The sequence below is a fragment of the Dasypus novemcinctus genome, chromosome 17, assembly GCF_030445035.2.
Source record: "Dasypus novemcinctus isolate mDasNov1 chromosome 17, mDasNov1.1.hap2, whole genome shotgun sequence".
In the NCBI taxonomy this organism is placed as follows: Eukaryota; Metazoa; Chordata; class Mammalia; order Cingulata; family Dasypodidae; genus Dasypus; species Dasypus novemcinctus.
Window position 1 is genome coordinate 92420812 of NC_080689.1, and position 14477 is coordinate 92435288.

General features: G+C 36.3%; 1 gene segment (V, D, J or C); it reads left to right on the plus strand.

Moving 5' to 3' along the window:
- Nucleotides 1-2641: 2641 nt before the first annotated feature.
- On the plus strand, nucleotides 2642-3247 carry LOC101445621 (immunoglobulin kappa variable 1-39-like). The segment is given in 2 exon segments: nucleotides 2642-2741; nucleotides 2925-3247. Coding segments are annotated over 2 exon segments (372 nt in total).
- The last annotated feature ends 11230 nt before the right edge of the window (nucleotides 3248-14477 follow it).

Sequence of the window (14477 nt, forward strand, 5' to 3'; positions counted from 1 at the left end):
TGGCAGGGAAGCACAGAGAGATTTACAAAATTTTCTTCTTTATTTATTATTACTATTATTATCAAAATAAAGAAAATTCTCTAATAATGATTTAAGTAATGAATGAACAACTAAGTAATTATATCAAATACCATTATTGTACATGTTGGATGGAATGATGCTTTATTAATATTATCAATAACATTATTTTAAAATTAATTCTATAGGACAAATTGATGAAAATATTTTAGGGTCAATACTTTTGTGATCTGCAAAGGTATGGATGAATAACATCACATTGAGCAAGAGAAACCAGGCACAAAATCGTAAATATGTGCTTGCATTCATAAATGTGAAAAATTAGGTAAAACTAACCTATAGTGTTAGCAGTCAAGATAGTGGTTAGTCTTGGGAGAGAACCTAAGGGGGTGCTGGAGTTATTTTAAATGTTTTATTTGTCCATCTGGAGGCTTGATATACGGATGTCTTTGTGAAAAATCATTATAAATATAGTATTTTTATATTTTTATTTATATGGTTTACTTCAATTTAAAATGAGCATTTAAAAATGTAAATAATAAATACATTTTCAGACTTACAATATATATATAGGGTATTTCTACATACTCTACCCCCTTCGCCTATAACATTTTCACTATTAATAACATCCTTAAATAGTGTAGTATTTGGTTACTCTTGATGAACAAATATTGAAGCATTGATAGTAGCAATGGCCTTTAGTTTACATTATAGTTTACTTATTGCACATCATAATTTCAAAACTTTGACAAAATGTATAATGGCCTGTATCTGTCATTACAGTATCTTGCAGAACAATTTCAATGTCCCCAAAATACCCCACGTTGCACCTGTTCTTGCTTCTCCCAGCCACAGAACCTCTCGGGAGCACTATTTTTATATCAGTGCTACAAATTCTTCCATTACTATAATAATAAGTCTACTTTAGTCCATAAATGTATTCCCTCTTACACTTGATCGTTCTTCCATTTTGAGGATTTCTGGATGACGACGTCCCTTCCGATTCCAATTGATTTGGGGCTTAGCTCCCATTGGGGAGATGGATGGAAATGTCTTGCTGGCAGTTGTAGATACTCTGATTTTTTCTTGGATGGGCATTGTGCATCATCATCATTTTGTTAATTGCCTTAAATGTGTCTGGCAAACTGGAGAGTTAGTGTTGGCTGTAACTTTGGTGAGATTCACAGGCTCAACAGGCTTATGACGAGCTGAAATACATAGGTCTTGACACAGATGTTTAATTGATAAAGTGCTAATAATAGGTGAAAAAAAGGGGGCAGAAGAACTATGTGAAAGAAAATTTTAAATGCATCTAATTCTGTTATATTGGAGAGATAGGCTAACATACATTCCGAGATAAGGCCAACCAATGCGGTTTTGATTTCCTGGGTGTATGTGCCATGCCTAAAGTGTCCAGGTGATTCTAGAGCCCTCAGGAGCACCCCTGCTTGAGTCATTGTTTATTGTATTGTGGCAATCAGTGCGATTCTTCTCAGAGGTGCGCAAACGTAACCTCTGAAATGACCTCCCATCTCATTTTGAAATCTCTTAGCAATAAAATATTTGTATTCAATTTACCCCTTGGGGGCATTAAGGAGGTTTCTTTGGAGGAAAACTTAATCTCATGAGAGAAAGTATTTTTTAATTTATGAAATGGATATACTTCCCCAATTATTTTCTCTCCTTCTGATTCTGTTCATGGAGAGGGTTGTGTCATGAAATGGACCTGGATTCACATTTCTCCACCTGTCTTCCCCATTGCTAGAGGAGGAAAATAAGAGAAGCAGGATAGTGGCTGCAGAAATGTTAGTTGTTCATTGCCTGTTCCTTCCAGTAAAATTAAAGTTTTATGAAGTCAGGGATTTTTAAAATTAATACTCTATGCCTAACATTTTCCATGATATTGTTATTTGCATAATTTTATAAACATCATTGATTTGAAATAGGAATGAATGAAGAGCCTGCTCTATCAGACCCTGGGAGATGAAGCTATTTTATGTAGTACTACTAGGTAGGAATCTTACACTTTACTTCTGCTAATAGTTTTTTTTGTGTTTAGAGAAACCGAATGGCCTAAAAGACAGTGCGGATGGTGACTTGTAAGGAACTGGTGTCTCATTTTCAGATATAGTGTTTGGATTGAGGGCAACACAGTGGTCTGGTTTTGGTTATATGTAGGTGACTATTCGAATTCCAAGAGGAAATACAAATATGTATTTAAATTTTAGAATAGAGTACTATAGACATATACTTTTTGTACTATATCTTCATTCTATCTAGTGATATGAATATTCCACATAGGTTCTGGTATGATATCTACAAAATTATGTTATCTAATTACAGATAAGTAAAATAATACTAAAATTAATATATTGTTTTACATTGATTGCAGGAACTTTGGATTTTAAATTTGGCTATTTTGCTGAACTTTATTGAATATTAGAGTCTTAAGTTAATTTCTGAGCTTTTTGCAGATGTACAGTTGCATTTCCTGTGATCACGATATTTTGATCTCATTCCATTATTGTCTTCACAACTCAATGCACAGGAACGTTTGCCTTTATCCTCTCCGATGCTTTGCATAGGCTCCTCCGGGACTTTGTTTTCTGCTCAGAGCTCTATTAATGAGGTTTCCCTTGAGTCGGGGACTGAGTGCAGCAGACGGTTGAGCACGATGATGTCACAGGCCCAGCTACTGGTGCTCCTGATGTTCTGGGTCTCAGGTGAGCAGTTTAGAAGAGCAGTATCTTCATAAAGTTGGAGAATGGTTCTAACAGGCAGAGTGAATGAATTGTTTCATCTAAGGCAGATCTGATTATACATGAAAAATAAGAACAGCTACATTTAGATATATATTTTACGTGCCTGTGATTTAATGTATGATCAATGTTCTTTTCTAACTGCAGGTGCCAGTGGGGACATCGTGATGACCCAGTCTCCAGGCTCTGTGGCTGCATCTGCAGGAGAGACCGTCACCCTCAAGTGCAAGGCCAGTCAGAGTGTTAGCAGCTACTTAGAATGGTACCACCAGAAACCAGGACAGGCTCCTAAACTGCTCATCTATGATTCATCCAAGCGGCCATCTGGGGTCCCTGATCGATTCAGTGGCAGTGGGTCTGGAACAGATTTCACTCTCACCATCAACGGCATCCAGGATGAAGATCTGGGAACGTATTACTGTCTGCAATGGTATACTAGACCTCCCACAGTGGTTCAGCCTCGAACATAAACCTCCTCCCGGGTGATGTAGGTCAGTGAGTCCTCAGCACCAGCTGCTTCCTCCTCACACAGCCCTGAACTTTGCTTCCTCCATCTGTGTGAGACACTGCAAAGTTTAGGGGATTGTACCATAGAAATCTGCCTGTGTTTCATGGGTAGGTCAAATGACTGGGTCAATAATTTGTTTCTTAACCTCTGGGTAAGAGTCCAGTATGTTTTGCACCATGGTGGATTGATTCTCTCTTTTACATGCCTACGTAATTCTGAATAATTTGCCCTCTTAATTCCTTATTTCTTCATTCTCCTTTCTCTGCCATCGTGCTCCAACTCTGGACCTTCCAAATAGTAAATCCTTGATTCTAAATGCACAAATTTTCCCACATGAAACACCATCTTTCTCCTTTACTTTTTCCTTGCTTGGACCCTGTTTTTAATCCAAGCCTGGTTAGTCAATGAAAGAGAAGGTAATTTTCTTACTTGACCTTCCTTTTTTTCTCTTTAGATACATATTTTCATTTATTATTGGCATCAAATATATTTGTGAATGTCTTTAATATCCATGTTCTCTAAGGAATGCTTATGTCATAGGGGATGATACTAATTAAATGAATTATGTTGATATCAGGTTGGATGTAAAGTTTTCCACCAATGTTTGTATACCTATGAACATCACCTTTATCTATGGTTATGTTACAAAATGGCTAAAGTATAATACTGACTAAAATTGAATTTTATCTAAATTGTTAGAGGATTTGAATCCACATCATCATATACCCTATGTGAAATATCACGTCCAAAGATCATACTGTACAACAATCCTTGTTGTAGTAAAAAATTAAAACGTACATACATTTCTCTAATTTGAGACTAACCCTATACTAGAGAATATAGCATTTAGTATTTGAGAGAGAAAATTAATGAAAATTAATTGCTATTACCCGAGTTCACAGATAAAATATTAAGTGAAAAAGCTACATCTCAAATGTTGTATATTCAATTTTTGTGAAAAAAATTATAAGTAAATTAATTAAATAAATAAGGTGGTTTAAGACTGTATGGAACCTAGAATATTATGATTATCCAGACTTACTGTGAAATTTATTGTCTGTAGGAGCTGTTGATTAGGCTACTTCATTTAAAGGTTGCCCCTGATTGGTTTTCATTTTGTTACTAGAGTCCTTTTGAAGAGAATGAATTCAGACAAAGAAAAAGGCAGCCAAGTAAGCAAGAAGCTGAAGGCAATGTGTCCAGGAAGGGCAGGGAGAGACCAGTAGATGCCCCTGTGTGCCCCGCCATGTGACAAAGACCTCCAGGATCACCAGCAGCCTGTCTTTGGGAAGAAAGTTTTGCTTAATGATGCCTTGATTTGGACATTGTTCTCAGACTGAAAATTATAATCTAGTAAGTAATAAATTCCTATAGTAAATTTGATCCATTTCAGGATATATGCATTTCACTGGCTTAGCAAACTAGAACAGTATATGTTCATACATTCATAGAGTATCTGAAAATCTGACACCAATACTGCTACCCTTTTTCTTCTCTCCATCTCTTTACGGCATTCCTATACTTTCAAAGGCAATTCTATAATTCCTTAACTCTGTCCCTCATGAAGGAAGTGATAGCTTTCCTCCTGAAATTTTTCTATTGACAGCTCTCTCTTTAACCATCCATTAGGCAGTGAAAGAAATCATAGTTATTAAGGCTGGTGTAACCTGAATACTTTCAAAGACTATTAGTCAACATATTTGTCCAGTGTAAAAGTGAAAGAATTCCAGATATTCTAGTATTATTTCTACAATGTTATCAAAATAGGGTGGATGAAATCTAGTTTCAGGAAATATCTCATCAACCCTGAGCAGAATACACTAAACAGTCCTACACACATAAATGCTCTTTCTCTGGTATAAGATTTCATTGTGTCGTTAATCTGCCAGTTGCAAAAATCACTCCTGTCATCATAGTTGGGGGAAAAAAAAGCATGGATATGTATAATTAAAATATCTACTATTTAATTTGAATGATAGAAAATAAGTCAAGGCAGGGTGAAGAGAATATAGTATAAGAATGGATAGCAATTTAAAAGACGATAATTTATCTGTTAGCTACTGCAAGGTAATATACTATGCCAAAAACCCAATAATAAAAAACCTATGTTACTGAGTTTTTGGTTAGCTGTGGAGTCTGTTAACAGGGGGAGGATGGACTGGTTTGGCTGGGCTTATTCTTGGTTTACAGTTTTCTGGCAGGCAGTCTTAGCACTGGCTGATCTAGGCCCTGTGGTCTTTAATTTCCTTCTCATGTGTGTTAGCTGGTTAGCAGCCTGCCTTTGGGTCGACAGGACCACATGTCTTTTACCACTGGCTGACTAATTCTAGCTTCTTCTAATGGGTATGTTCAGTCTCTGAAAGAGGAAATAAAAGCCCAGAACAGAGGGTTTAACACACTAATGGGTCAACTACCTCTTCCCTGTGCCTTCTTTGTTTAAAATTTCCTATTTTGACTCATTCTCATTCTCCTTTCCTTGCTCTGGTCCTTGTTATTTTCCTCCAGATTTGATATAAAGACATAATCCTGACCATCACAGGTTCTACAGAGACAGAAAGAAAGTGTCTGTCAGTCTGCCTCTTTATGTACTCTACCTTCTGTTCTGGCAGAACATTCTGCAAAGTCTCTCCTGAGTGTATTTTGTAGCTTAGCTCAATGCATTTGCTCCCTTCTATGGTTTCCTTTGATAATAAAACAAAATTTGAAAAGATAGAAAAATCTCATTGTCATTCTTTTCCTATTAAAGTCCATTCTCAAATTTTCTATTCCTAATTTAAATATGTGCAAATTTCTCCATTACCTTTTCTCCTCAGATTTTAATTTATTCACTTATTTACACTGCTGATTCTTTCTACTCTGGTGTCCTTGAATAAATTACTTAATCTCTCAGTGGCAAAGATTTCTCAGATGTAAAATGGGTATAACAATTGTACATATTTTGTAGAGTTTTTGTGAGACCAAATAAGTAACACACATAAAATACCATTAGCTGAACCTGATATATAGAATATACTTGTTTCCTACATTTAAGAGTATTTTCATATGTCTTTCCAAAAATGCCTTTTACCCTGCATTATTCATCATTTATTAATGATGAAATAAGGTTCCTAGGGTCCTACTGTTGTTAGTATTTTCATATCTCTTTCTAAACTGCATTTTATTGTTCATTATTTATAATTTTAATGATTTAATTCACTTTAAGAGGTTGCTTTAAGAAATTTAAAAGAAACTTGATGACTTACAGTAATAATTTAATTCTCTCATAGTTTTGGAAACTAGAAAATTGAAATTGTTTCAGGAGGCTGAAATCAAGGTGTCTGTGAGGCCACACTCCCTCTGGCCACTCTCTGGGAGAACATGTTCCTCACCTCTAGCAGATCATGGTGGCTGCCAGAAGTACTTGCTTTCAAACTACATCACTCCAGCTTTCAAGACCAGCTCTCCAAATGTCTCTATGCTCTCTCCTCACATTGCAGCTGCTTGTAGGACTGTCACATTATCCTGCCTCCTGTTTTTAGGGATATATGTAATTTCATTTATGTCCCAACCTTAAAACTAGGGATGATTTCTCATCTTGAATTACATGAAACAAACTACAATATGTCTCATATAACATAACAGGCGTGGGCACCAAGGCTGAAGAGCAGGTATTTTCATGCTATTATTCAGTCTATAGTGTATACACTTCAACCCCAAAGAAACTTATTATTGATATGAAAAAATAAATTCTCCTCATCCCAACATGCCCAAATATCTAAACAAATTATAGTGCCAACTCATTTCCTAAACTTCATTTTAGTATCATCAGCTCAAAAGTCCCAAGCCATCATCTAAAACATCTAAATCCAGTATGTATGACATTCTGGGCAGGATCTGTTCATTTCTATCTATGGACCAATAAGAAGAAAAACAAGTTTGCTGATTCCAAACTACCAGGGTGGGCAGGCAGAGGATAAAAGTTGTAGACATTCCAATTTCAAAAAAGAGAATGGAAAGAAGCCAGGAAGCTCTGCTCCCAAGCGCTTTTGAAACCCTGATCTTCTGTTAGGTTTCATTGCCTGGAGCCATCTCTGTGACCTGTGGAATGTCCCTTGGGCCCATGGCTCTGCCCTCTGGACCTCTGGCTCTGGCCTCTGCTCCAAGGTCTCTTGTCTCTGAGCCCATGTCTGTGATTTCTCTGCCTGCCGAGCTGACCTGTCTTCATTCAAGGTAGATTGAAATATATACATATTATATATATAATATATATGTATATAAATTTATTTATTTATTTATTTTTAAAACGTGCATAGATCACATGAAATGCAACATTAAAAAATATAAGAGGTTGCCATTTGCTCCACTCCCACACTCTGCAATTTTCCCTTATCAACAGCTTCTTTCTTTTTTTTTTTAAACTCATTTTTTTAATTCATTTTTTAAAAAATATTACCTTCAAAAAATATGAAGTCCCATTCAACCCCACGGCCCCCACTCCCCACTCCCCCCACAGCAACACTCTCTCCCATCATCATGACACATCCATTACATTTGGTAAGTACATCTCTGGGCATCGCTGCACCTCCTGGTTAACAGCTTCTTTCATTAGCGTGGTACATTCATTGCAATTGATGAATACATTGGAGCACTGCCACACAGCATGGATTATAGTTCACATTGTAGTTTATTGTCTCCCCCAGACCATTCAGTGGGTTATGGCATGATGTATAATATCCTGCATCTGTCCTGCAATATAATTCAGGACAGCTCCAAGTCCTGCAAATGCCCCCATATCACACCTCCTCTTCCCTTTCCCTGCCTTCAGCAGCTCCCGTGACCACTGCCATATACATATTCTCCATCACTGTCAGTATCCTGTGGGTGTGTCCCATGTTAGGTAGGAACTCTTGAATATGTTATTTTAGTTAAGATGTGGCCCAACTGAATGAAAGAAGGCCTTAATCCAGAATACAGGATTCTGTTATAAGCATGAGAAATTCAGTCATAGAGAGAAGCACAGGCAGGAGCCAGGAGATGGAAGTCAACAGAACCCAGAGGAGAAAGCAGAGGACATTGCCTGAATGGAAAGCAGGGATAGAAGCCAAGGAGCCTCAAGTTCCTCTCATAGTCACCACCAAAACGTTTAGACATGGGGAAAAAGCAATGCCTTCATGACATCTCAGTAGTGCAAGGCTCCTAACTTCAAAACTGTGAGCCCATTAACTCCCATTGTTCAAGCCATTCCTTTTTGTAACCTATTTCACAGCAGTCTGGCAAACTAAGACATCAAACTTTCTTTTTCTTCAATGCCTGTTTGGATCTGCATAGATTCATCAGTATGTACAATTTTGGAATTCCAAAAGCCTTCTTTAATTTGGTTCTACTATTGTGCCTTTCAGCTCAGCTGACAGTGTTGTTGATGATACAGCATTCTAAAAAACCTTGTGGTTTAAGAGAGTACAAACCGATAATGTGGAGAGGCAATATAGATAAAGAGTATGAAATTCCATTAATCCTAGAGACCTCTAACAGAACTTTTATCTAATTTTAAAATGTTTGGTTAAAACTGCTTTCTATTAGAGTAATTGTGCTCTAAAAACCACAAATACCTTAGGATAAAATAAATGGAAACTGCAGAATATTTCCAATTCCTCACAATATCCTCAAATATATTTCTCTATATATTTTCTCACATAGCAATGCTTCAAAATGTGCTCATCTAATGCAATGAATGTACCACACTAATGAAAGAATTTGTCAATGTGTGAGGAGTGGCAGGTCTGGGAGTGGGGTATATGGTAACCCTTTATATTTTTTAATGTAATATTTTTTGTCATCTATGTATCTCTTAAAAAAGATTATAAATATTCTGAAAAAAAGATGCATAAACTGAAAGCAATTTCATATACTAAATAACTGTTCACTTAATTTTACCTGTTCATTCAAGAGGAACTTTTAAGTTGCAACTCTCTGCTTGTCTCAGAGAAACTTTCCTACAAAGCATTATAGAAAAAAAAAAAAAGAATTTGGGATATTTGCGTTCCTGACACAGTTACACGGAAACTTGAGAGAAGTCTATATGAAAGGACCAGCTAGGATCAATGAAATCTAAGCTGTGATTTAAAAGATGGGTTAAAATCTATATGAATAGCTAAAGAGATTCTTCTTTAAATCAATAAAAATGTCCTTTAAATACCTATCATTTGTATGATGCTTGATAAATGCATGGCAGATTGAGTAATGTAATTACAGGGAGTTATGCATTATTTCATTGATGTTTAAAAAATCAATGAAATATTATTAACAATTTAGTATATCTGATATCAGGAAGAAAGTCCTCTGTACATGTCACGGGGTTTCACATCATTAGAAAAGAGGGTCTTCCACAGATATTTCTTGGAAATTCTCATTTCTGTCTTCTGCTTCCCTCACACTTACAAATATTATCAAGTAGCCCTTGACCTTATCTCTAGCTCATGCTTTCTTTAGAGCTAATATCTTATTAGTTGCATCTTTTGCAATCTAGAGAGTTGGAGAATTATGCAAAACATTATTCCTAACTCTTTTTCACTTAACCACTTTCCTTCAAATTGCCTTTCCTCTTGATTTACATACCTAGTGAAAATAATCTGGGAGAAGCCTTTAACATTTTGCTTGGAAATGTACTCAGATAAGTGTAAAAGTTTTGGATTACAAATTCTGCTTTTCACATCATTGTTGGACAAAACTGAGCTAAGTTTCTGCCTTTATATACATGGATTGTCATCCTTCCTATTTAAGTCGTTCCCTTCTCAGCCCTCAATAGAAGCAGCTACAAGATCTTTATTTGTACCAACATCTGCTTGAGGAAATCTAGACTTTTTTTCAGATGTCTCAAAATTCTTCCAGTCTTTACTCATTATCCATTTCCAAAGACACCAGCACATATTCTTGTGCTTGTTATAGCAGCACCCCATGCTTGGTACTAAAATCAGGATCTCAACAGAGTAACAGAATGTAAGATATATATTTGGGATTTTATTGCAAGGAAAGGTTATTTGATCTTTGCGACCGAATTGTTTCAGTCCTCAAAGCTTCTAATTCCTGTCCTCATGGTCCTAATACTACTTTATTTTCTAATGTGATGGCATTTAGGGTCCAGCCTTATGATCCAGGCAATACTCTCATCTGAAGCTAACTTAACCAGAGCTGTAAAGATTTTGCCACATGAAGTAACATATATATGTTCCCAGGTTTAGAATCTGTGTTTCATAAGGTCTCCTTTGAATTACTACAAACATACAAAGATATATCTTCAAACATTATTAGGCTTCTACCTACTAATCCAATTTATATTTTTGACTCCATTTCTTAACTTGCCTTGAATACTCTACCATTTGTTCTTTTTTCACAATCTACACAATGAAGGAAAACCATGATTCTTATTTTCTAAATAAAATTCACGTTTTTCATTTCTTAGCCAGATTACCATTACTTTGAGCGATTCAAACGGCCATTGAAGAAAAAGAAAGGGTGATGCTTTAGTCGTCAGGCTGCTATGACAAATACTTCAAAATGGGATGGTTTCACAATGGGCATTTATGGGCTCACAGTTTGGATGTTAGGAGACTTCCAATAATGAGGCATCATCAGGCATTGCTTTCTCCTAAAATTTTATAACATCCTGATGCTGGCTTCCAGAGATCCTTGAGGTTTCTTGTTTTCTACCACAGCCTAGCATTCATGGCAATGCATTTTCTTTCACATCTGTGTTTTGTTGATTTCTGTCTTCTGAATTCTGCCTGTGGCTTCTATCTCTACAACTGAATTTTTCAAGGTAAAAAAGGATTCCAGTAATCTGAATTAAGTTTCTCTTTTATTCAAGTGTGCCACATCAACTAAAATCACACATTCAAGAGTTCCTAGCTACAGTGGGCCCATGCCCACAGAAATATTAACAATGATTAAGAATATGTATATAATTAAATTTACCACAGCTGAAGACAGAGGCCAGAGATGACTCCCAGGCAATGAAACCTAACAAAAGTTCAGGGTTTCAAAACTGCTTAGGAGCAGTGTTTTCTTGCTTCTTTCCATTCTCTCATTTGGAATTGCAATGTGTAAAACTTTTATACTATTTCTGCCCCAAAATGGTATTTTGGAATCAGTAACTTGTTTTCTAGTTATTGATCCATAGAGAGAAATTAATTTTGCCCCAGAATAGATCCTGCCCAGAATGTCATACATACTGCATTTATATGATTTAGATGATGATTTGGGACTTTTGTGCAGATGATATTTAAATGAGGTTTAAGAAATGAGTTGATGCTATAATTTGTTTAGATGTTTGGATGTGTAGGGATGAGGAGAATGTATTTTTGCATGTGGGATAAATAGGTATCATTGGGATTTAAGTGTAGACACTATGGACAGGATCATAGCCTGAAAATACCTGTTATTAAACCCTAGTACCATACATACTACCTTACCTGAGACAAAGTTGTAGTTTGTTTAATTTAATTCAAGCTGGAGTGATTATCCTGGGTTTTAAAGTTTGGGTGTATATGCAATCACATGTATCCCTATAATAGGGAATAAGAATTATATGGCAGATAAACAGGAAATGGTAATGTAAGGGCAGAGGAGAGAGACATTTGAAGTTGCTGGACTTGAGGAATAATGTAGCTTCCAAACAAGGAATTCTATAGGCGCCACAGGTGGATAAAGCTGAGGAAAATATGCTCCTGGAGAACTACCAGAAGTGTGGCCTTACAGAGACCTTGATTTCAGCCTTGAGATACAATTTAAATTTTCTGTGTTCCAAAACTGTGAAATAATTAAATTGGGTTATTATCCTAAAAATGCCCCCACATCACATCTCTTCTTCCCTCTCCCTGCCCTGAGAAACTACCATGGCCAATTTCTCCACCTCAATGCTACAATTCCTTCCATTAGTGGTCACAATAGTTTCATAGTAGAAAAGCAGTAAGCCCACTCTAATCCATATTGTATTCTTCCATTCTGTGGGTCCTCGGATGGTGATGTTCTCTCCACATCTAGATCAAGGGGGCTTAGATTCCACATGCACGATGGATGCAATTGCTCTGCTTGCAGTTGTAGGCACTCTTGACTCCCTGGTGTGGTGGTTGACCATCTTCCCTTCCCTGTTAGCTGACCTGGGGTAAACTATTATCCATGTTGTGCAGCAGTGCTCCAAAGTGTGCTCACCACGTGTGATGACTGTGCCACAATGATGGCAGAGGTTGTTGGTGTGGGATGAGCATGGTGGGGGGAGTGTATACATGAACCTCTTATAGTTTTTAATCTAACATTTTTGGGGGAAGTATATATCTTCAAAAATATACAATTTATAGAAATAATGGGGTGGGGGGTGGGGAGTGGGTTATATGGGAACCTCTTATGTCTTTTATGTTTTTTTATGTTTTTTAATGGAGCATTCTTTGTGATCTATTAACTTTAATTAAAAAGTATAAAAAATAAAATTAAAAATTGGGTTATTGTCAGTCATCAAGATGCTTTTAATTTGTTAATGCAGCCATAGAAAACTAAGTTAGTCATTACTGATTAATGAATAATGGAGGATAAAGACTTTTTGGAAAAACATATGAATGTTCTATCAATTATAGGAAACAAGTCTTTCAGTTCATGGCATTTGATGTCTGTTGACTCATTCTGCCTCACAAAGACCCTACAAAAGAGCTACAATTATTATATCCATTTTACATCTGAGAAATTCTTACCCCTGAGAGATTAAATGATTTATTCAGGACATATAGGTAGAAAGAAACAGAGACGTGTAAAAAAGGAATAAAATGATACCTGAGGGGAATGGGTCATGTGGGAATTTATACATATTTAAAACTATGAGTAGAAAATTGATCAATGGCCATTAATACGAAAATGTCAAAGAGATAATATTTTATCTCTTTAAATTTGCTTTTATTTTCAAAACAAACAGTGAAAGGGGAAAAGGCATTGAGCTAGGCCTGTGAAATACACTCAGGAGTCCCTGAACAGAAGGCCCTCCCAGAGCAGAAGGTCAAGTGTGTAACGCGGGAGAGTGGCAGACTCTTTCTTTCTGTCTCTGGAGAAGATTTTGCACTTGTCATGGTCAGGTTTATATGTTTATATCATATTTTGAGTATAATAGCAGGGACCAGAGGAAGAAAAAGAGAATGAAAAAGAGTCAAAATAGGAAAGTTTAAGTAAAGAAGGAGCAGGGATGAGAGTGTTGATGCATCAGGGTCTAAAACTCTGATCAGGGCTTTTATTTACTGTTTCGGAGCCTGAAAAGTACCATCAGAAGAAGCTAGAATTAGTCTGCCACGGGATAAAAAGACATGTGGCCCAGTCATCCTAAAGCCAGGCTGATGGCCAGCAAATAGACTTGAGAAGGAACTAAAAGACAATTGAGCCTAGATCAGCCAGACCTCAGGTGACCAGCAGGATACCTGTAAACCAAGAGTAACCCCAGTCAAACCAGTCCATCTTACCCATCTTACAGCTAACCAAAAATCTCAACAGCTTAAGTTTTATGCTATTGGTTTTGGGGCACAGTATATTACCTAGCAATAGGTAACAGATAAATTATCTTCTTTTAAATTGATATCCATTCTTACAACACAATCTCCTCCCTCTACCCTGATATATTTTTCCATCATTTAAAAATGGCATAGTAGATATTTTACGTTTTATATATGCATGTTTTATTTCCCCTCAACTATGATGACAGGAGTGATATTGCAATTGACAGTATAACTGCTGAGGAAAAATTTATGGAGTGAATGAATGACATGGATTCAATGATCCTAAAAAGTTTCTCATAACTTTCATAAAGAGCATTTGTGTGTGTCAGAGTGTTTGGTTTATTCTCCTCACATTTAATGAGATATTTCATTAAACTAAATTTCATCCACCAATGTATTTACAAAGTAATTTCAGAAGTAATGCTAGAATGCCTGGAGTATTTCCACTTTTACACTGAGATTAATGTGTTCATTAAAGTTTACTGAAAGTGTTCAGTTTACAGGAGATTTAAGAACCATGAATTCCTTCAGTGCGAAAGGGATGATTAGAAAGAAAGTGGGCAAATAACGAAGAAATTCAAGAGGAAAGTTGCCATATTTTCAGAAGGGTAAAGCAAAAAATTAGAGAATTGTCTTTGAAAGAATGAGAATGGCTGAGGTAGATGGAGGAAGGAAAAAGGTTTTAGA